The 22,758-nt window shown below is 49.8% G+C and overlaps 1 protein-coding gene across 1 annotated transcript in view; it reads left to right on the forward strand.

Annotated features, from left to right (window-relative positions):
* The window catches only part of VWCE (von Willebrand factor C and EGF domains), a 30,909-nt gene extending 15,748 nt beyond the window's left edge, over positions 1–15,161 (forward strand). The window contains exons 11-20 of the mRNA XM_058305362.2: positions 44–131; positions 1,374–1,459; positions 2,746–2,863; positions 3,272–3,357; positions 4,721–4,817; positions 5,798–5,880; positions 7,454–7,544; positions 7,627–7,709; positions 8,059–8,149; positions 11,896–15,161. Coding sequence (XP_058161345.1) covers positions 44–131; positions 1,374–1,459; positions 2,746–2,863; positions 3,272–3,357; positions 4,721–4,817; positions 5,798–5,880; positions 7,454–7,544; positions 7,627–7,709; positions 8,059–8,149; positions 11,896–12,545 — 1,473 coding nt within the window. The 3' untranslated portion in view covers positions 12,546–15,161. The remainder of the gene's footprint in view (positions 1–43; positions 132–1,373; positions 1,460–2,745; positions 2,864–3,271; positions 3,358–4,720; positions 4,818–5,797; positions 5,881–7,453; positions 7,545–7,626; positions 7,710–8,058; positions 8,150–11,895) is intronic.
* Positions 15,162–22,758: the final 7,597 nt, after the last annotated feature.

The raw sequence follows: 22,758 nt of genomic DNA on the forward strand, positions 1-22,758 counted from the left end.
CCCACTCCCTGCCACCCACTGCCATCTCCTGCCTCCTCGCCAGGCTGGGAACGTGTCCTGCATCTCCCCCGAGTGCCCTCCCGGCTCCTGTCAGACACCCCTGCAGGCGGACTGCTGTACTTGCATTCCAGGTAAGTGACTCTGGGGAGTTTTGGTTTTGTGTGTGTTGTGTGTGTGTGCTTTTGTGCATGTTGGATGGAGAGGGGCGTCTATTGAGACCGTGTTAGGAGCCGGGTGAATGGAAGAGAGAGGAAGGAGCCTGAGTTCTGCTCTAGAAACTCAGACCAAATGAACTATTTCAACGTGCCCGTGTTTATTGAGCACCTACTATGTGCACTGTGGTTGGGATGCTAGGCTGTGCCCGCAGCTGGCATGCCCTGCATCCTCTGCTCCGGGAGGCACCTTTGATTCAAGCAGGAAAGGGTTTGAGTCTACTGTGGCACTGCCCCGTCTCTAGGCAGGGAGGGCTTTCCCTGTCCCACTAAGAGTTGGTCCTTTTTTTCCTTTGTTAAAAATGTGGTTCTCTTGCCCGGCCTGACTCCCTGACCACTCAGTGCCCTTGCTATGTGTAAGGAGCATGTACCAGCACTCATCCTTTGATCCTTTGGCTACTGCTCTAAGGCAGGACTGCTCGTAGCCCCATTTTTTGGATGTAGAAACCGAGGCTCAGGGAAGTCAAGTCATTTGCTCAAAGACACACAGCCAGTTAGTTATGGAGCAGAGCTTGAGCTCAAGTCTATCTGTTCTCCAAGCTGGTGTTCTTTTAAAATATTTTCTCTTAGCTAACAAGTATGATATTACTTTTACTTAAAAAATAGTTTTGAATAGGAAATATAGTCCCTATGTTGTAGGTACTTTTATCAAACCCATTGTACAGATAAGAAAACCGAGGCTTAGAGAGCTTAAGTAACTCACCCAAAGTCAGTCCCAAAGTCAGTTTGCCTGGAATTTGAATGCAGGGCAGCCTGACTGAGCCTTACAAGTGCTCACGGCCTGTGGATGGGTGCAGGGAAGGTTTGAGGGCTGCTTTAAAAAAATGTTTTCTTTTAAATCAGTCAGAGCTCTCACTAAGTCCTCACCGTCTCCAGGGCGTGGTGTCCTCCCCAGGCCTCTGTCACAGGCACCCGGGGTTTTCTTCTTATCGCTCACTCTTTAGTTATATGAGGCTTCCCTGCTTTTATTTTGTACAGAATTCATTCCCTGCCAGTTTTTAAATAATATGTTTTTTTTCAGCCTGTGGTTTGGAGGGTTGGGGCTCCTGGGTATGGAGCGTGCGGTGCAGGGTTGGGGGAGCGTGTTTGCTGCCCGGGCTCCCGCCCCTGGTGCTCTTTTTGCTTTGGCTCTGCAGCTGCTCGTGCCTTTCTCCTCTGCAGTGAGGTGCCATTTCCAAGGCCGGTGGTACGCAGACGGGGCTGTGTTCAGTGGGGGTGCTGACGAGTGCACCACCTGTGTCTGCCAGGTAGGGGGGCTGAGGACCCTGGGGCCCTGTTGCCTTGGTGGGAGAGGGGCCAGGGGCCCAGGATGCCTTGACCAGGAGAAGCTGAGCCACCGCTCAGCCAGAGGGAGGCCCAGGCAGCGAAGGTATAAGGGACCTGAACTCGCCAAGGCCTTCCTGCTGTCTCCTTGAAGTGCATTCCTCAGTGCTGCTCTCGCAGAGCGCCTACTGTATGTTGGGTGCTATGCCAAGCACGGGGCACCGCAAAGGCCAGGGCAGTCCTGTGCCCTCTGTCCAGGTGCTTGAAGACTAGGTGGGCAGTGGACAGGCAACTGGGCTCCTAATGAGACTGCAGGCTTCAGGGAAGGCTTCCCGGAGGAAGGAGCTCTAAGCCGAGACCTGGAGGACGACTAGGACTCAGGGAGTGAAGAGCGGAGGGCAGCGTGCCTGACAGAAGGCACTGCCTGAGCAAAGGGCGGAGGTGCCAGGGCACTGTGGGGTCTAAGAACTGCAGACGGCGCTGCCGGCTAGAGCCCAGAGCTCCAGAGACTGGACTCGGGGTTTGAGATGAGCTGGAACCGGGGTCTGTATCTCAGGCTGGGTCCCTAGAACAAGGCCTGAGTCAGGGTTCTTGTGCCAATGTGACCAGTAGCAGCTAGTAATTGGACAGAAGCTGCCCAGGGCAGGGGAGAAGCCAAGCAAAGGCGTGGTTTCAGGGGAAGCCTAGCCTCGGGCTGATCCTGTCACCCCAGCATCAGTCAGTTACTGGCTCTGCCCCTCGGCCCCCTGGGGAGGTGGGGGAGGAGGTGCCTCCCATGGGCAGTAGTTTGGGGAGGGTCTCAGGGCACGGCACCCACAACTTCTACCTCAGGCTCAATGGGGAAGAGCTTGGGCAGTCAGGCTGAGGGGTTTGCACTTTGCAAAACTGCTGCGGGGTTATAAGCAGCAGAATCTTGCGATGGGATGGATGCGAGAAAGTTCTCTGGCTGCAGAGTGAGAGCAGATTGGAGGGGCAAGAGTGGAAGCAGGGTGCCCGGGCAGGAGCGCGGCTGTGGTGAGGGTAGAGATGGTGCAGGCCGGGGCAGCCAAACCCCAGCATGTCCCCAGGACTCACACCCAGCCTGGCTTCCGGGCCCCCCACTGCCGGACGCGCCCTTCCCTCCCCCTCCGGCTCCTTGGATATTTTTGTCCCTTTACCTTGAAGAGGAAGGGGAGGGTCATGACAGCCTGCAGCTCCCTCGATGGCCCTCAGAGGTCCAGGTGCCTGCAGCCGCCTGGCTCACTGGCCGGGCCCCTTGGCTCTCTTCCAGAACGGGGAGGTGGAATGTTCCTTCACGCCATGTCCAGAGCTGGACTGTCCCCGCGAGGAGTGGTGGCTGGGCCCTGGCCAGTGCTGCTTCACCTGCCGGGAGCCAACGCCCATGACAGGTGAGGGCACTCTGCCCTGCCCGGCCTGTGGGTCTTGGATACCTGCGAGGAGGGAGGCTGAGCTTCACCTGCTGGGTCTGTTAGTTGTGTGTGTGTGTGGATGTGTGTTTGCGTGTGTGAGCTGTGTCTGTGTGAGTGTGTCGTTTTGTGTCGGTGTGTGTTTGTGTGTCCGCGTAAGTGGACTTGTGTGTGCGTATACCAGGCACATGTGTGATGGTGACATTCACTCAACCAGGCAGCCGCGGGAGGCCCTGGGCTCGGCAGGTGGTGTGTGTACATCCCGGGGGTGAGCAGAGGGGTCTCTGCCCCCAGTCCCTTGGTGGGAGGTGCTGGGGGTCCGGCGGGCCTTCAGGGCCTCCTTGCCACGTCTGCCCACTCGTCCTTTGTCCCTCACTGTCCCCTGGCCAGGCTGCTCTCTCGACGACAACGGGGTTGAGTTTCCGATTGGACAGATCTGGTCGCCTGGTGACCCCTGTGAGTTATGCGTCTGCCAGGTGAATGACAACCTGCACGCCTTCAGCTGCCTCACCTGGCCCCACCCACATCGCCCTGAGGGGACCCCTCTGCCCTGGGCCAGGCACTTGCCCCCCAGAAGCAGGGCTGCTCGGGCCCGGCTCAGTCTTGCTCCCTGCTGTCCTGCTCCATGCTCACAGCGAGGATTGGGATCCAGTTTCTTCTGTCCTCTGTAGATTTTTCTGGGAGAACAGAGCTCAGCAGTCTGCCTTAAGGATTGTGTGTGAACGCTGTGCTTGTGCAGAGGGTGCTGGTGTGAGGAGGTGGGGGGGTCCTAATAGATTTTCACAGGCACGGTAACCACGCCCCACCTGGGACCCTGTTATTTGTTCCTCTGAAATTCCAATGTTTTCTTCGATAACATGAATCTTGTGACCTCATCGTATCAGATACAGTAGTAGAAGGTACTCAAGTTTTAGAGTCAGATTGAAAGAAATGCAAACATAGCTACTTACCAAAACCCGTGTTTTTTTTTTTAGCTTTCTGTTTAAGTGCACTTCTTTCCACTATTTCACCAATATATGTACTGAAAGGTGTGCTCCTGTCTATTTTAAAGTCCTTTAGAGCATCCTTTCTTAAAATGAGGGCCCAGATCTGGGACAGCAGCATCTACCAACTCTCGAGCCCCAGCTCAGATCTCTGGGCTCAGAATCTGCATTTTGAGCCCCAACTGAGAAGCAGGGCTGCAGGTACCTTTGTGTGCCCTTTGTTAAAAAGCCTCAGACCCTCACAAAGCTCTGGAATGTTTCATTGGAGTTAGAGGTAGGAGGAACGTACACACAACCGATGCTTTTTCTCCCTTGGTGACCAATTTCGGACACTTCTATTATAAGGGAGTAACACAAAAGGTCCATAAACAATCAGGTTCTTTTACGAAAAAAGAAAAGGATCTTTGTATGGCGCTTTCGTCTTCTGAAATAGACATTTCCGGTGGAATCGTTTTCTATAAAAATAGGATTTTATTGTCCTCCATAGGTTTGGGGTGAGCCAGGGTTTCAGGGAAAAGCTGAGAGAAGAATTTGGATGGGGGTGAGGGCGCAGCCGGTTTCCTTGCCGTTGGCTGCTGCTGCTAGAAAGGGGCAGGAAACCGTGGAGACCAAAATCCCAGTGCTGCCGTCTCTGGGCCGTCAATCCGCAAGGCCTTTCTGGAAGGCTCTCCCACCTTCCCAAGGAGCTGGTCCTCTCTGGGGGAACTGCCACCTCCCAGCTGCGTTCTAAAGCCTATAGGGCAAGACTTGGCCTGTTTGCAGCGTTGCCCTTTCTTTTGGGGGGAGAAGGGGTGGGATGAGAAGGGGAGGCGGGGACTGGTGTTGTGGGGTCTTGGTGAAGTTAGTCTTTCTTCAGGCAGATGGCTCAGTGAGCTGCACGAGGACAGACTGCGTGGACTCCTGCCCCCACCCCATTCGGATCCCCGGGCAGTGCTGTCCAGACTGTTCTGCAGGTAATTCCCTGCCCCACGACGGGGCGTCCTACGGGTTCAGCCTGCACCCGGCTACTCCACGCTGAGCTCAGGACGAGCTTCGTCTCATGCCATCCTCCCCACAGCCTGGTGGTGCAGCCCCATGTTACAGGAGAGGAAACTGAGGCTCTTGCCCCTTTGCATTGGGTCCAAGATAGACCCTGATTGGGTGCCCTCAGCAGGTATAAAGATACGCAGGGCTTAGGTGGAGAGAAACGATTTGGGAACAATGAGAGAAAATTTAAAAAAGATACTCTGGCTTTGAATAGGAGTAGTAATTTTTACTTTTTGGAAGTAACATTTTCTTGTAGAAAATTGAGAAAATACAGAATGCAAAATAAAAAATAGAAAAAGAAAACGACGAGGGGCCCATTACCACTGCTAACCGTGTGGTATGTCTTTCTAGTGTCTTTTCTTGATATGATTAATAGAGATTAACATACAAGAGGTATGTCTTAATAAAGTATTTTCTTACTCTTTCACCTCCTGCTTTTCCCCTTCACAGCATGTGATAAATACAATCCAGTTTCCGTCAGATTGGCCCCTGGGGGCCTCTGGGAGCGGGGAGGGGAGTGGCGTGGAAAAGGCGGGGAGGAGTGGGGATGAAGGTGGCGAGACGGCGGGGGTGCCCCTCCCCCTCAGCGCACCTCCTAAACCCTCTGGCCTGGTCCCGCCTGGAAAGGGGTAGAGGAGGAACTTCCTTCCCTCATCAACTGCCCAAGGCTGGGAGTGTCTCCCACATCTGCTTGATCCCATTGCTGAGTCTAGTACAAAAAAATCAGCACCCAATTCCAGGTGTGCGTCTGTCACTTCCCCACTCCCCACTCCGTCGGGGGCCTGCTCTGGGGAGCTGGACGGCATGACCTTTGCCCTACAGATAGGCCTCCAACCTTTGCCCTGGCGGGACGCCTGGTCACCAACCACCCTCCTGGCTGGTGCTCACCACGTGTTCCCTCCTGCAGGCTGCACCTACACGGGCAGAATCTTCTACAACAACGAGACCTTCCCCTCTGTGCTGGACCCGTGTCTGAGCTGCATCTGCCTGGTACGGACCACCCAGTGCTGACCCCGAGCTGCGGGAAGCTCAGGGACTGACATCAGTTCCCGAGTCCCCGGGGCAAAGTCCAGAGGCCTCCAAGAGAAGCGTGCCTTCTTGTCCACGGTGAAGGTCGGCTCCAGCCAGCCCCTCCCAGGGCGACTCTTTAGCCAGGAGCACATCAATATTTTTAACCCTGACCGGCAAGAGCACTCTGCTTCTCAGTCACCAGGGAGAGTCTTGGGGGTTGGCTCCTTGTCGGCTAAAGTGTGGCCAAGGGATTCTCCCTGAGGGTGGTAGGGGCAGCACAGACCCCGGGCCCGTATTGGAGTCTTTTCAATTTCCTGATGTGTTCTTTTTTATTTTTATTTTTTTTAAGATTTATTTTTCATTTATTTCCCCCCCCCGCCCCCCGTTGTCTGCTCTCTGTATCCATTCGCTGTGTGTTCTTCTGTGTCTGCTTGTATTCTTGTCAGCAGCACTCGGAATCTGTGTCTCTTTTGGTTGCATCATCTTGCTGCGTCAGCTCTCCGTGTGTGCAGCGCCATTTCTGGGCAGGCTGCACTTTCTTTCGCACTGGGTGACTCTCCTAACGGGGTGCACTCCTTGCGCGTGGGGCTCCCCTACGCGGGGGACACCCCTGCTTGGCAGGGCACTCCTTGCGCGCATCAGCACCGCGCATGGGCCAGCTCCACACGGGTCAGGAGGCCTGGGGTTTGAACTGTGGACCTCTCATGTGGTAGGCGGATGCCCTATCCGTTGGGCCAAATCTGCTTTCCCTGACGTGCTCCTTATATGCACTGACTCAATGAGTCCACACAAGAATTCTGTGAAATAGGGGCCACCATTATCTCCATCTTCTCGATGAGAAAACCGAGGCCCAGCAAGAAAAAGTTACTTGCTCAGGATCCCGTCACTAGTTAAGGGAAGAGGCGAGAGTGGACTCTTTGTATTCTGCCCCTGGGATTTTTCCCCTAGACCACACTGCCTCTCGGTCTACTAAGCAGGGTACATGAGAATATAATTAAGTATGTGGGACATGCTAAGTCCAGAATCCCAGTATGGGAGGCTGACAGTGTGAGGGGCTCGACCAGGCTCCTTGGCGGGTGATGGGGGTCAGACGCGGGGGCCTCAGCTGGGCCAGCATGTGTGGAGAGGCACAAGGTCTGCAGAAAGCTCAAGGCACCTGGGTTCAACCTCGCTTAGGCCCCGGAGGTGACCCGCTGAGCATGTGCCCCGTGGGCTCCCAGCTTCACGCATTGTGGAGCTTCGGTTTCTGGGTTCCTCTTTCCTCTTGGCTTTTAGGGCTCACCTTTCCTGGGCAGTTCACGACTCCTATGACAGGTGTCTTCTGGCAGCTGAGTTCTGGCAGGCACCTTCTAGGTGGCCAGGATGGGCCAGGCCCTTGCTCTTGTGCGCTGGCCGTCTAGTGGGAAAGCAGACCCTCACGCAGCAAGCGGCTGCCTGCTGCGGACTTCTCCCCGATGGTGGTGGCCCTGAAGGACTCTCAGTGGCGGGGTGACCTGTGCCCTCCCAGACAGTCCATCACCCTCCCAGAAAGTGTGTTTTCTGTGTCCTGCAGCTGGGGTCGGTGGCCTGCTCACCCGTGGATTGCCCCATCACCTGCACCTACCCTTTCCACCCCGACGGAGAGTGCTGCCCAGTGTGCCGAGGTGAGTGGGACCCACCACCCCCTGCCCGAGGCTTCCCGGGGGGCCTTGGCTCTCACGGGCCCTGTCTCCTCTGCCTCCGCAGACTGCAACTACGAGGGAAGGAAGGTGGCGAACGGCCAGGTGTTCACCTTGGATGATGAGCCCTGCACCCGGTGCACCTGCCAGGTGAGCTGGGCCTGGGACCCCGCAGGCTCCCAGCCGGGGGGCCTCTCCCTGCCTCTTAGCCCTTTGCAAAGCCTGGAGCCTCTTAGGTCAGCCTGTCTTCCTGGGGCTTTCTTCCCCGTAAGCTACCTGCCAAAATACCTCGCGTCTTGACCCCTCTCCATGGAAGCCCAGAGTGAGAAGGGTCCTGCTGCCTCGGGCTTCCCCCAGCGTTCTGGTCCGGGCCGAAGTGCTGCCACCAGTCCCTGGACCTTTCCGTGGGTCCCACTGCTGGTGCGAGAGGCCCTTGAGGCACTGCTCTGGCCAGTGTGTTGCTCTGGGCTTCCTCCAGCATGTCTTTCTGCTTCCCCAGCTGGGAGAGGTGAGCTGTGAGAAGGTCCCCTGCCATCGGAACTGTGCAGACACCGCCATGCCCCCCAGGGACTGCTGCTCCTCCTGCCCAGGTAAACAGGTCGCTGGCTCCTCGGGCTTCCCCACCTTCTTCCACTTTGCACGTAATCCCAGAAACATAACTTGCAAAGGGCTGGATGTGCAAACAAAAGCTAAATTCAGAGAGAGCAGGTGGCTGGTTCAAGGTCACAGCCCCATAGGCCCTTGTTTAATGCTTTTTTTTTTTTGAGGTACTCGGTCCAGGGATTGAATCTGGAACTTTGTATGTGGGAAACTGGCACTCAATCACTGAGCTACATCGGCTCCCCCAAGCTGGGTTTTTCATTTGTTTCTTCATTTTGTTTTTAGGAGGTACCGAGGATTGAACCTGGGACCTACTATGTGGGAAGTAGGCGCTCAACTGCTTGAGCTACATCGGTTCCCCATTGTCCAGTGCTCTTCATGCCACACCAGGATGTAGTGCCTAACACCTCTTTCCTTAACCTCTTCCTCTGCTTTTTTCCTTTTTTTCTTTTTTTAAATGCCAATTTAGGAATTGGATCAGCTTTACTGAAGAGTGATTGCTAGCATGTACTGAGCGATTGTGTGTTAGGGTGCATTGTATGTCTTATTCTGACCCATCTTCACAGCAACCCTTTCAGAAAGGCACTGTCATCACCCGCATTTTCCAGATGAGGAAACCAAGACACAGAGAGGTGAAGTGACATGCTCAAGGTTACACAGCTGATTGGGAGTGGAGCCAGAATGACTTCTGGAGATTATCATCTTGTCTGTTTGTCTTTCTCCAACGTTGGTGTACGTCCATGTGGATATTTTTGCAGAGTTGTAAACAGGACACGGACTGCCTACTGTGACATGCAGTTTCAAAGTATTGGCATGGCTCATAGCTCGCCTTTTTTAAAATCTCCCAAATATTCTCTCATGTTGGTTTGTATACCTGTTTTAATTTCCTAGGCTGCTCAAAGCAAAGACAATGAAATGGATTGGGTTAAACAATGGGAATTTATTGTTTATGTTTTTTGTTTGTTTGTTTTTTAGGAGGTTTTTAGGATTGAACTCAGGACCTCATACGTGGGAAGCAGATGCTCAACCACTGAGCTATATCTGCTCCCTAGCAAGAGTTGGTGTTCTCCTTTGTTTGTTTTGTTTTTAGGAGGTACCGGGGATCTAATCTCAGACTTTGTAAATAGGAAGCAGGTGCTCAGCCACTTGAGCTCTGTCTGCTTCCCTTGCTCATGGTTTTGAGACCAGGAAAATATCCAAATCAAGACTCCATCGAGGTGATGCTTTCTTCCTGAAGACTGGCTGCTGGTGATCCTTGGCTCCTCTGCCGCATGGCAAGGCACATAGTGGGATCTGCTGGTCTCCTCCTTCTCTTCTGGGTTTTGTTGCTTTCAGCTTCTTGCTTCCGTGGCTTTCTCTCTCTCTGAATTTCATTCTCTCATAAAGGACTCCAGGAATAGGATTAAGACCCATCCTGACTGAGGTGGACCACACCTTAACAGAAGTAACCTCATCAAAAGGTCCTACTTAAAATGGGTTCACACCCACAGGAATGGAGTAAATTTAAGAAAATGTTCTCTGAGGTACATATAGCTCCAAACCACTACAATACCCACCACTTTTTGGTTGGCATTTATATGGTTTCTTTTTCCTTCTTTTCTTTCCCTATCCACAGTGGACCTGCTATGAAAATCTTTGACCAGACAATTCTTTTTTTTAGTTGTGTTCATGATGTGTGCGTCAATAGATGGAGTAAGTGGGTCAAACGGCATTGGGTGCCTTTTGGCAATTCCTTTGACACTGACCAACACAGGGGTGGGGTGGGGGCTGGACTGAAGGAAAGAGAAAACTCACAGTGAGTAGGTCATTCCCCCTATTCCCACCAACTCTGTGCCAGATGATTTTGATTTGATTTTTCCAATTTAATATATTCACAAAGTACCTTAAATGTGGCTTATTATTATTATGTTTTTTATAACTGCCGGAGAGACAGTGACTTTTTCCACTGATTTGTGACCTGAATTACCTGTTGTAGAAAATATCTGTTTAACTCCTTTGACCATTTGAAGAGTATGCTCTATCTTAGGGGCTGCTCTTTGGAGCTTTGGGATGATAAGCTACTTAAGCGGCTGGGAGAAAATTAACACCCACTGAGCTTATAAATCCATTATGCGGGAACTATGGATAAGTACTGTATAGTTCCTACTTGGTTTGGTTATTTATTTATTCTTCTTTATTTTCTTTTAAATGTTACATTAAAAAAATGTGAGATCCCCATATACCTCCCACCCCCCTTACCCCACTCCTCTCACATCAACAACCTCTTCCATTATCGTGGCATCCTATTTGGTTTTTGTCATCACTGACTCCCCTGCAAGCTGATAGATATTTTCCCCATTTTCCAGAGACAGTCATTAGCTAAGGGGCCAGGCAGAGTGCTGAGCATGCTACCTCCTTTAGATCCTTATGAGAATGTTCCAGGTGGGGTACCATTATTACCTCTATTTTCCAGAGGGGGAATGGAGGCTTAGAGAAGTTTTTTTTTTTTTTTTTTTTTAATTTTATTTACTTATTTATTCCCCCACACCCACCCCCTCATTGTTTGCTCTCTGTGTCTGCTCATCGTCTTTTTAAGATGCACTGGAAATCGAACCTGGGACCTCCCATTTGGTAGGCAGGCACCTAATCGCTGGAGCCATACCCACTCCCTACTTGTTGTGTCTCTCATTGTGTTTCCTCTGTGTCTCCTTGTTGTGTCATCTCGCTGCATTAGCTCAGCATGCCGGCCCATTACATCAGCTCACTGTCTTGCTCATGTTCTTTAGGAGGTACCGGGAACCAAACCCGGGACCTCCCATGTAGTAGGTGGGCACCCAACTGCTTGAGCCACATTTGCTTCCTGAGAAATTTGTCTTAAGGTAGAACTCAAACCCGAGCCTCTTTCATTCCCTACCCCGTGCCCTTTCCCGCTCTGCTGTCCTGCCTCCGGATGGGGAAACCAAGGCCCAAAGAGGAGATATGCCCTCTGGATTCACTGTGGGCTGCTCACATCAGAGCCTGGCCCCTTCTGTAAACTGCTGCCTCGGCTACATTCACCAAAGCCCCTTCCTAGAGAGAGCGCCCTTTAAGGCAGAACAATCTTGTATCGAAGTATCCTATGAATTGTTTCCTTTGGATGATTTTTAAAATATAACCGCTTCAAGGAGAAGACAGAATTCACACACCACACAGTCCACACACTTAAAATGCACAGTATGATGGTTTTTAGTACATTCACATGGTTGTTGATGATTTTTTAAAGGTTATCATTCAAATTTTTTCTCAAGTGCTCGAGGACATCCAACTGTGTCCTGATCAGGCCTTTCTCTTCAATAATCCTTCTTCTTTTCCTTCTCCACCCACCACTTTCTCTTTGCTCAACCCTCTTCCTTCCCTTACTTGTTCTCCCCTCATGTGTCAAGGCCTTACGATGAGCCAGGCTCATTGCTGACACTTTTCATGCCTGTTCCATTCAAGGCTGGGTTCCTTACCATGTCCATTTTACACACAAGGGATTGGAGGCCGGAGCCGTCGCGTGACTTGCCCAGGGTCAGGCTGAATCCCTTTGGTGAACTGCCTCCTCAGCTCATGGTTCCTTTTTGGGCCTTCTCTCCTAAGAGGCAGGAGCCGTCTTGCTCTGCCCAGGTGTGCCGAGGCCCTCAGAGGGTGAAGCTTGGGCATCTCGTGCCAGAGCCACCTCTGCTGCGGGTTAGAACCACAGTGCATCTGGTTTTCACCACCTCTCTCCATGCTCTAGATTTCTGGTTTCCTCTGGAAGGACGGCAGGGGCTCCCCGCTCCTGGAGATGTGGCGTTCGGCAAAGCTGCTCGGAGCCCCCGTGAAGACGCGGAGGCCCCTTCTGGTCCTGTCAACTGTAGCACCTGCCCCGGTCTCCCGACAGAGCCACCTCAAAGGCCAGCGCTCCGCCTCCTCCAGCTCCTCTTTGGAAAGAACTTGTCTAATGTGCACCCATTACCTACAAGCTCCCCTGGCACCCAGGCCTCACCCTCACCCCCCTTGGGGCCAGGGGGCACTTTCCCAGGGGATCCTGGCACCTCCCAACCCCCTCAGCCCTCACCAGGGCCTTCAGTCCCTCCGGGAGCCTCCACTCTACCTCCTGCCTCTCCAGGGGCTCCTTGGCCACCTCCTGCTCCTCTGGAGCCCTCCTCAGCCTCTGGGGCCCGGACAGCATCCAGGTGGCCTTCCCTGCCGGCCACCGTCCTGGCTGAAGCCTCAGCACTCTCCACGACGGTCCCCAAGCCCTCAGGGACCCCCGCCACCCCCCTCAAGCCTCACAGACTCTTCCCCACTCCCTCCAGACTCTCTGCAGCCCTGGCACCCACCACCAGCCCCACCCCTCAGAAGCCCGCAATGAGTACCTCAAGGGAGGAAGAGTCCACCTTGTAAGCCTGGAGGATTCCAGACAGAAAAAACTCTGCCAGTGGCTCAGGGGGCATACAGAGTCACTCTGGGGGCAAATCTGGCTGCTGAGCCAAAGGCTCGTTCCTGCGGGGCTTTTGGTGGGAATGGAAAATCCCACCTCGGCTGGATGTAGCCTTGTTCCCAAGAAGCATTTGGCATGTGGAGTGAGACTTCAGCAAAGGATGTTCTCCATAGTCAATGTCCTTCCTGGACCACAGGGTTGGCTTGTTTTTTCCTGGAGAAGCTGGAAGCTGCTGAGCCCTTCCCTTCTGGAGGAGCGGAGTCAGGGCCTGGGCATCCACTGGGCTGGGCCACCAGTCCACATGTGCCCTCACCTGAGGTGTCCCGATTAAAAGGTTGTCTCGGTCCCCCCAGGCTGCTCTGCTCATTCACTCCTGTGGCCTGTGGGAAGGTGGGAAAACTCTACCCCAAGCCCTCAGGCAGTAAGCTAGCTCCCAACCTCAGCCCCTCAGCTTGGAACCTAAGAGATTGCTCAATCCTGCGGTTGGGTTGAGCATTGAGAGGCTTCTCAGGTGAGGAGCGAAGAGCCCTGGGAGAGCTGGTGCTGCAGTTTCCCTGGGAAGGAAGGTCTCAGGTGGAGATGGCAGGCAGGAAATTTATCAGGATGGCCTTAATGCCAACTGTCCCAAGGCCTCAGCCAACTTCCTCTGGGAATGCGGAGGCTCTGTTGGCCTTTTAGAGTTGTCTTGAGTTGGGACCAAGGGACAGAGCTTTAGGCCCCTGTGTTGACCGTGGTTCCATCTGGGTGACCCCAGGAAGGGGGTGTGACTTTGGTTGAAGCAGGTCTCTTCAGTCAAGCCATTCTCTTGGAGGGCTGAGCGCTGAGAGGGTCAGTGACAACCTTCCCAGTGGAATAAATCCTTCGGTCTTGAAGCAGGGAACTGGGCAGTACAGCACAGTTTCCGTGGCAGATGGAAAGTGGACAGTGTTCTCCATTAATGGGAGAAGAGGATCTCAATCAGGGACATGAGATGGGGCTGGAAGATGGCTTTGCTGTCATCAGGTTACCAACTTGCTACCACTGAAAACCATGAGGGCTGCAGAAGGAGCTCCAGTCCCGGGGCACGGGCTCCACCCACCACATATCCTGAGGTCAAGTGTCTGCAGATGTTTTCTGACTACAAAGGCCATCAGGGCACATCCAGCCCAGATACCGGCATACTAGAGGAATCCTAACTTGAGCACTATGGTGGAATAATGAATCTGGAGTTAGGAACGTGGAGACCATAGACTTTAGAGATGCAAAGTGCTTAGAGATTATTTTGTAAAACAGAGAGAGTGGTGGTTAAGAGCAGAGTCTGGAGGTCCATGAGACCCAGGCTTGCACCCTCCCAGTGACTGGGACCTTGGGTCTCTGCTACCTCGTGTGTACAATGGGGATAATAATAGTCCTGTCACATAGAGTTGTGGTGATGACATGTGGTGATGCCTCCATAAGTCTCAGTGGTTTGTTCCTGTGCCCTGTGGTCACTCCCCACAGCCCCACCAACTTCTCACTACCCTGAACTCAGGATGGAAATGTAGAAAGGTGGCTGCCTCCATGTTGTGCCTTTTCAAGCCTAGCTAGCAATGTGTGAGTTGCTAAAAATCAGTGCCAGTTGCTCTTAACTGTCCCTCTATTCAGTACGTTTTTAAAAAACTTTTTATTTTGAACTACTTTCAAACTTAGAGGATAATACAAACCCCATATAGAGAACTTCAACATAGGCTAACTACCCCCAGATACTTAGAACCACCAATTTTGAGATTTTGCCATATTTGCCATTTCTCTTTCCTTCTCTCCCTCTTATTTGTCAATCAATTTTCTGAAATTGCAGATTGTCTACAACCTGCTACTTAAACACTTAGCACTGTCATGCCCATTTCCTAAGAACAAACATTCACTATGTAACCACCTTAGGTGCAGTTATCAAGTTCAAGAAATTTAATGTTGATATATAGTTTACTGTCTATATTCCAATTTTTTGTATGTCCCAGTAATGTCCCTTGGAGCCTTTTCTCCTCCCTTGCTAGATCCCATCCAGGATCATGTATTGCATTTAATTGTTATTGTCTCTTTAGTTGCTTTTTTTATTTAATTATTAACTGTGGAACATGTATACAATATAAATTCCTATCTCAACAACTCCCAAGCATACCGTTCAGTAGGATTAATTACATTCACAGTATTGTGGTATCATCACCACTTTACATTATTAAAAGTTTCCCATCTCCTCAAACAGAAACTCTATACCTGTTATGCATTCACTGTCCATTCTCCTTGCCCCAACCTCAGCAATCTGCACTCTAATTTCTGTCTCTGTGAGCTTGCATATTCTCCAATATTTTATTTATAGTTACCATGTTGCTTAAATATAACATTCTACCTATATAACAATCTTGTTTGTTTTGATGCCAGTTTAATTTCAAAAGTGTATACGAACTATGGTACTTTACCCCTGTCTCCCTACCTTTAGTAGTTCTTGTCACAAGTTACATTTTTATACATTATAAGTCCAAAACCACTGATTTATCATTGTATTTTATGCATTTTCCTTTTAGATCCTGCAGTAAATAAAAAATGGAGTTATAAACCAAAAACACACTAGTGCTGGCATTTATATTGACCCATATCACTACCATCACTAGAGATCTTTATTTCTTCATGCAGCTTTGATCTGTTGTCTCTTGTCCTTTCTCTTTCACTGTCAGAATTCACTTTAGCATCTCTTGTAGGGCTGGTCTAGTAGGGACAAACTCTTTTAGCTTTTGTTTGTCTGGGAATGTCTTAATCTCTTCCATGTTTTTGAAAGACAGTTTTGTTGGATATAGAATTCCAGCACTTTAAATATGCCATCCCATAGCCTTCTTGCCTCCATAGTTTCTGATGAGAAATCAGTATTAATTTTGTATGTGACACGTTGCTTCTCTCTTGCCGCTTTCAGCCTTCAACAGTTTGATTATAATATGCTATGGTACAGAACTAGCTGGGTTTACCCTGTTTGGATTTTGTTGATCATGGATGTAAATCTTCATGTCTTTTGTTACATTTGGAAAGTTTTCAGCCATTATTTCTTTGAATATTTTCTTTGCTCCTTCCTCTCTTTTTCTGGGACTCCTACAATATGTGTTTTGGTATACTTGATGGTGTCCCACAGGCTCCTCAGGTTCACTTTCCTTCATTCTTTTTCATTCTGTTCCTCAGACTAGATTATTTCAGTGATCTTACCTTTAAGTTCTCTGACTCTTCTGCCAGCTCCAAACTTCTGTTGAACCCCTCTAGGGAATTTTAAATTTCTATTTCTGTGGTCTTCAGCTCTGTTTGGTTCCTTTTCATAATTTCTCTCATTGATATTCTCTTTTGGTCATCTATTGTTTTTCTGATTTCCTTTAGTTCTTTGCTAATGTTTTCCTTTAGCTCTTTGAGTATAGTTAGGAGCATTAAAAAAATTCTTTGTCTGGTATATCCCAAGTCTGGTCCTTCTCTCTGATGGCTTCTAATGCTTTAGTCTTTTCTTTTACCTGGGCCATCATTTTTTTTTTTTTTTTTTTTTTGGTATTGTTTTATAGTCTTTTGTTGAAATCTGGACATTTTTATGTTTTAATATGTTATTGCTGGAATTTAGACTCTTAGACTCTGAAGTGTCTAGTGTTATGACAGAGCTTTCTCTGGATGCCAGGAGCTAACCAAAAAAGAAAAAAAAAGATAAAAAAGAAACCATTTTCCCCAGTTTTTGCAGATTGGTCTGTGAGAATGCTCTCTTTCAGGGCTTATCCATACAATGAATTTAGACAATACTTCCAGGCCAAAGTGTAGGGACCTCCCTGATCCTCTCTGCACATGAGTCCTGTCTTGGGCATGTGTTTTTGTCCCTAGAAATTCCTCCATTTACATAGATAGTAATATTCCCTCTTCCCTAGGAAACAATTTCTTCATGGTCCTGAACACTATGTTATATGTCCTGTGGCCAGCAAATCCCTTGCCCCAACCAGCACAACTTCACTGTTCTCCCACAGTGTTCTGTAGAATGTAAGAGAGCTCTATGTGCCATCTACACATGGGACAAATTCTGGGGTGCTGAGTCCCTCAAGCCACCACTAGACAGAATAAGTCTGACATACATGCTCCCAGTATGTGCATGAGGGTTATTTTGCTTCCTCCAGAATTGGAAGCAGGGGTGGGCCAGCCCAGGCACACAAGATCCTACTGCTTTTAAGTACTCTTTTCATGACTCAGCACTTGCCCTGTTACTTCAGTCCTTTACCTGTTTTCTGGAACTTTGAGAGAGACATTTCTATTAGTTCCTACTGGTTATTCAAATCTTCTGTGGGGGGACAGAGCCCTGAAGCAACTTGTCCCACCATCTTGTTCAGACTTTTCAATGCATTTGAATACTAATCTCTCACCCGTACAGTGTTGCCGGGTGGGCTTCCAGGTCCTTGGCCATGTTGTAAGAAAGAATTCAAGGACATGCCATAATTTATGCAAGAAAGTAAAGAGTTTAATGTAAAGTGAAAGTTCACATTCAAGATGGGAATGTGGTCATAGTCAAGGGAGAGACAATGCTAGAGCTGAGAATGCAGCTTTATTAAAGCTTCCCTCTCCCCCCGCCTTCCCTCCATGGAAATGAAGAACTGTAAGTTGTGGCATTCTCACTGGTTCTGTTGTATGTAAAAGAGAGATTGGAAACACAACATTCTCATTGGTTCTGAGTGTCTGCTGACCTGAGTGGGGGTCGGGGGAGGGGGTCTGCAAACATGGAATAGTCAGGTGATGAATGGCCTCTTGTTATCTGTTTTCTTTAGGCATCTGATCTTGGGCAGTTGCTTCTTCCCTTGTGGGCAGGACTTTCCAGTGCTGTTGATATCTCTCTGTTTCTTCATAGCAAGGGATAGACCCAGGCATAGGTGGGTGACCGCAAGCCGGAGGTCCACACAGAATGGACTGCTTTGTCCCCATAGCCGTAGTGTTCTCCCACAGCACCCTTTCTTTCCCCTCAGGTTCCTGTTCTAGCCTGCTTCAATCTCCCCCTCAGAGAGTTTTCACCCTTATTCTTAAGGGGGAGCTGAAGGGCGATGGTCATTTTTCTACAGCTGCTTCCCGCTGGTTAGGGAAAGTAGTCCCTGACTGATGGGGTGTAAAACTCTGGCTATTCTGTTGAGGATGAGGGGAGATGTGCTCGGGATGGTGGCTGGAACTGACTGGAATCCTGACATGATCATTAATTTGCTTTGTACAGTGTCCAACCTGGAAAAGACAAACCTGGTTGGGGTTTTAAAAACACAAGGGCCTTTTAGGAGAATAAAGAGAAACATTGAGAATGAACCTAAAAGTGACATGAGCCAGGAAAGACTAGGCCAAGGGAAAGTGAGTGGTCAGGAGTCATTGGGTTTTGAGTTTTCACGGATGTTGTGAATCTGGTCTTGCAGGTCATGGATACCATCTAATACAACTCCAGAGCAGTTAACGTAAAAGCAACATTCTCCTTTAAGGAATAAGCAAGCCCCCCTTAGGCTGATGTGAGCATGTTTAGGGCTCTGTGATTTTGCAAAACTACAACTGTGAGAGAATATTTGTTGTCTAAGGATTTCTAGAGCACAGCTGGTTTCTTCTATGCTACTAACAAGTTCTAAGGATAGGTTGTGAAAGACCTGCTGAGTTCTGTGTAAGCTGCTTATTCTGGTTCCCAGTGCAGCGGTGATTCCGAGAGCAGTGAATAAGGGTATTAAGAGAGGAGCTGCCCTCTTTGTTATGCTGTGACTTGAGAATACAGACAACAGGAGAGTAAGGTTGGTGGGTATATAAGATACAGAGGATGTGATGTATGTCAGAGAGCATAAACCTGTCCAGAGGGGAGGTAAGGAGAGGTAAACCTTGTTTCCACAAAGAAAGAAGACTCCATATTGATAGTTTAAAGTAGCAGCAAATGTGAGGTTAGTGTTGGTGAGCTGGTGTTCCATTGAGAATTTATGGTTACCAGCTCGCAGGTTAACATGCTAGAAGATAGTGCTGACGTGTACAGGTGGACCATGGATCATGAAACAGGGTGTTTCTTTGGGTGTCCTAGAGAAGGTTGGTTTCTCCCCACAGGTCACAGGCATCCAGTTTATGACACACCCACTGCATCCTTGGCAGGTTGTTCTAGTTGGCATAGGTTGTGTTTAGAAGCATGAAATCACAAGAGCTGGCAGGGCATCCCCAGCAGTACTGGGTAGTGTGTGTGTCCTACTATTCCTCCTCTAGGCCACTAAGCCTTGGGTGGATCTTTGGTACTGGTGAGCACTGTGGCATTGACAGGATACCAGATTCCCAGTAGAGGAGTGGAGATAGGTTTTAAGGTGATGCTAGCTTGGAGTGTGTGAGAAGCTGGCTGATGTGTTGCTGGTGTCCCACCTACACACTAGGTGGCCTTGAGGTAATGGGGCATATTACCCATTATGGACAGTTGCCCAGTGCTTGGGAGTCACTGGCCAAACTATGGATGTTTCTGGTTGGGACACACAAAGCCAGCCTGAGGATTTATTTGCTAAGTTGGCAGCCTTCTGGATTAAGTGGCTAAGTGGGTGATTGTTAGTTTGCCCTCTTGGGAGGAAAGTGGACAGAAAAGGATAAAGGGTTGCATGATGGTTAAAAGAGTAGTGTTAGGAAGTACAGAAGGGAGATCAGAATAATTGAGATAACAGCACCAGTGGGGGTGCCACAGGGTAACGGGTTTGCGTTTGGCATTAGGTGATAACTGTTTTTCGAACAGATACTTTAGGCAGTCTAATGGCTAGCACTCAAATGATTCATTAGGTGTCTTCAGAGTCATTGACTGCATCGTGCAACTTTCTTGATTATTTTATCTGGCCCCAGCCTTTGAGTAAGTGTTTAGTCAGGAAGCTAGGGCATCCTTCCCTAAGTTTGTGGCCCAGTATAGTCCATGGAGGACTTTCCACAGCTCCAGGCAAGTAGACTTGGTTTTCTTTAATATACCTCCATTAGCCTCTTGGGTGAATCCTAAATTAGTTGTTCTATTTTGTTCATTTGGGGTGTACTCCAGGGACTGAGGTAGTCTAGGTGGTTCTGAAATTAGAGCTAGACGTAGGGTCTGCGCTTGAGCTGTGGCTTTAGCTGCTACTTCAGCCTATGTCTGTCCCTTGGCTATGGCAGTGTTTTCCCTTTGATGTCCCAGGCAGTACATGACTGCAATTTATCGAGGTAACAAAACAGCAGTTTATTTTTTTTTTAAGATTTTATTTATTTATTCCGCCCCCCTTTTTGTTTGTGCTCACTGTCTGCTCTCTGTGTCCATTTGCTATGTGCTCTCTGTGTCTGCTTGTCTTCTCTTTAGGGGACACCAGGAACTGAACCTGGGACCTCCCATGTGGAGAGTGGTGGTCAATTGCTTGAGCCACCTCTGTTCCTTGCTTTGTTTTCTTTCCCGTTGTGTTTCCTCTTTGTGTCTCCTTGTTGCACCACCTTGTTGCATCAACTCACTGCGCCAGCCCATTGTGCCAGCTCTCTGTGTTGCATGTGGTAGGTGGGAGCTCAATCGCTTGAGCCACATCTGCTTCCCAGAACAGCTTTTAATAAGTTAAGAATTTCTGGTTGATGTTTGCTAGGAGACTCATTCTTACCAGACAGTAGAGTGGGCATGGAGAACAAGCAAGGGATATTTAGAGTCTGTGTAGAGGTTTGCTCTTTTGCCAGTGGCTAGAGGTAAGCTGTGGGTGAGGACAATAAGTTCTCCTTCTGAGCTGAAGTCCCCACGGGAAGGGCTTGAGCTTCTATGGTCTCAAATTGGGAAACTACTTTCTAACTCCTTCTCTAACAAAGCTACTTCTATCTGTAAACCACTCAAGGTCTGGATCTTCTAGGGAATCATCCTTTAGGTCTGGCCTACTTGACTAATTTTGAGTGAGAGTCTCAAGGCATGAGTAGATAAGGGCTTCATCTGGTTTTGATTTCAGGTTCTCTGTGGGAAGCAGGGTGGCTCTTTTTTTTTTTTTTTAAGGTACTGGGGCTGGCAATCAAACCCGGGACCTAGTATGTGGGAAGCTGATGCTCAACCATTGAGCCATATTGGCTCCCCTGAGTTGGTTTTGTTGTTGTTGTTGTTGTTTTAAGAGGCACCAGGGATCAAACGCAGGGCCTCCCATGTACAAAGCAGATGCTCAACTGTTTGACCCACATCCACTCCTCCCCCCACCCCCAACCCCCTATTTTTTTAGTTAGGCCAGTAAAAGAGTTTATTGAGAAATGAGAGAAAAAAAGTACACACCCAGGGTGGCGGACTTGGCCCAGTGGTTAGGGCATCTGTCTACCACATGGGAGGTCCGTGGTTCAAACCCCAGGTCTCCTTGACCCGTGTGGAGCTGGCCCATGCGCAGCGCTGATGCGCACAAGGAGTGCCCTGCCACGCAGGGGTGTCCCTGCATAGGGGAGCCCCATGCACAAGGAGTGCGCCCCGTAAGGAGAGCCGCCCAGTGTGAAAGAAAGTGCAGCCTGCCCAGGAATGGCGCCGTGCACATGGAGAGCTGACACAACAAGATGATGCAGCAAAAAGAGACACAGATTCCTGTGCCACTGACAACAACAAGTGGACAAAGAAGACGCAGCAAATAGACACAGAGAACAGACAATGGGGGAGGGGGGGAGAGGGGAGAGAAAAAAAAAGTACACACCCAAGATGTGGATGGGTGCAGGCTCCTCCAGGCAAAGAGGAGCATTTGGGGTTGGGGAACTGCCTTTTTTAAGGCCATTCTTCCGTCCTCCCCTTTCCTAATGTTGGGGGCAGGGAACCCCAGCCGTTTGCTGTTCTAACTGGTTGCCCCACATATTAGCCCTTAGGGGGCCAATGGGGAGGTCTGTTTGGAGTTATCCGGGGCTTCCCCTTGACCCCGGAAAGAGTTCCAAATGGGACCTCAAGGCCAGAGTCTCAGTGGGGTCTTTCTGGCTTTGTTCTTTGTAGCAGTCTTCCCTCAGGGGGTTTCCAGGTGGGGTCTCACAGCCATGCTCTGTGCTTGGTCCCACTGAGACTTGTCTTTTCCTCTTTCCCCTAGACTAACCTGTTTACACCCTTATTCTTCAGGGGGAACTAAAGGGTGGTGGTCATTCTTCTGTGGCTGCTGCCCTCTGGTTAGAACAGCAGCGCCTGCTTGAGAGGGTGTAAAACTCTCTGGCTATTCTACTGAGGTTGAGGAAAGATGGGTCCAGCTCCATGGATGGAACTGGATGATAGACCCAAATGACTGATACCTTGTTCTGGAAGGCATTGATTCTGGGAGAAATAAACTTAGAATGTTGCAGATACATGGTCCCACTAAAAGGATAAAGACGATGGTGGTAAGTGGGCATGGTGAGGTTTTTAGGACCATAGTAGATAGAGGGGGTGAGCTATGCTAGTGAGCATAAGCCAGTCCAAAGGGGAGGCAAGGAGAGGTAGGCCTTGTCTCTGCAGAGAAATAAAATTCCATCTTGGTAGTGTAAAGGAGCAACAAATTAGTTATTGGTGAGCTGGAGCCCTTTTCAGAGCTTACAGTTACCAGCTCACTGGTTAGCCTGCTAGCAGACAGTAGTGACTTACACACACTGGGCCTTGGGTCATGAAACAGGATGCTTCTCTGGATGTCCCAGACAAGGCTGGGTTCTCCTCCGAGGCCACAGGGGTCTAGTTTATGACATGCTGTATTAGTCAGCCAAAGGGGTGCTGATGCAAAATACCAGAAATTGGCTGTTTTTTATAAAGGGTATTTATTTGGGGTAGGAGCTTACAGATACCAGGTCATAAAGCGTAAGTCACTTCCCTCACCAAAGTCTATTTCCACATGTTGGAGCAAGATGGCTGCCAACGTCTGTGAGGGTTCAGGCTTCCTGGGTTCCTCTGAGCTCAGCCTCTGTTTTTGCCACAAGGTCAGCTGTAGACTATGAGGCTCTCTAGACTTTGCCTCTCTCCACAAGGTAAGTTGTAGACTATCAGGTGAATGTGTCTGTCTCTCTCCCTGGGGTTTCTGCTGTGTGTAAGGAGCCATCTCTGTTCCTCAGTGTTCTTCTCCTGGCTCAGGTCCTCTCTTCCTGGGGCTTGCTTCTCTTTCCTCTGTGTGCTGACTTCTTGGGGGCTCCAGCTTAAGACTTCAGCATCAAACTCCAGCATCAGGGAAGTGGATGTGGCTCAACTGATAGAGTGTCTGCCTACCATATAGGAGATCCAGGGTT

The sequence above is a fragment of the Dasypus novemcinctus genome, chromosome 10, assembly GCF_030445035.2.
Source record: "Dasypus novemcinctus isolate mDasNov1 chromosome 10, mDasNov1.1.hap2, whole genome shotgun sequence".
Classification (NCBI taxonomy): Eukaryota; Metazoa; Chordata; class Mammalia; order Cingulata; family Dasypodidae; genus Dasypus; species Dasypus novemcinctus.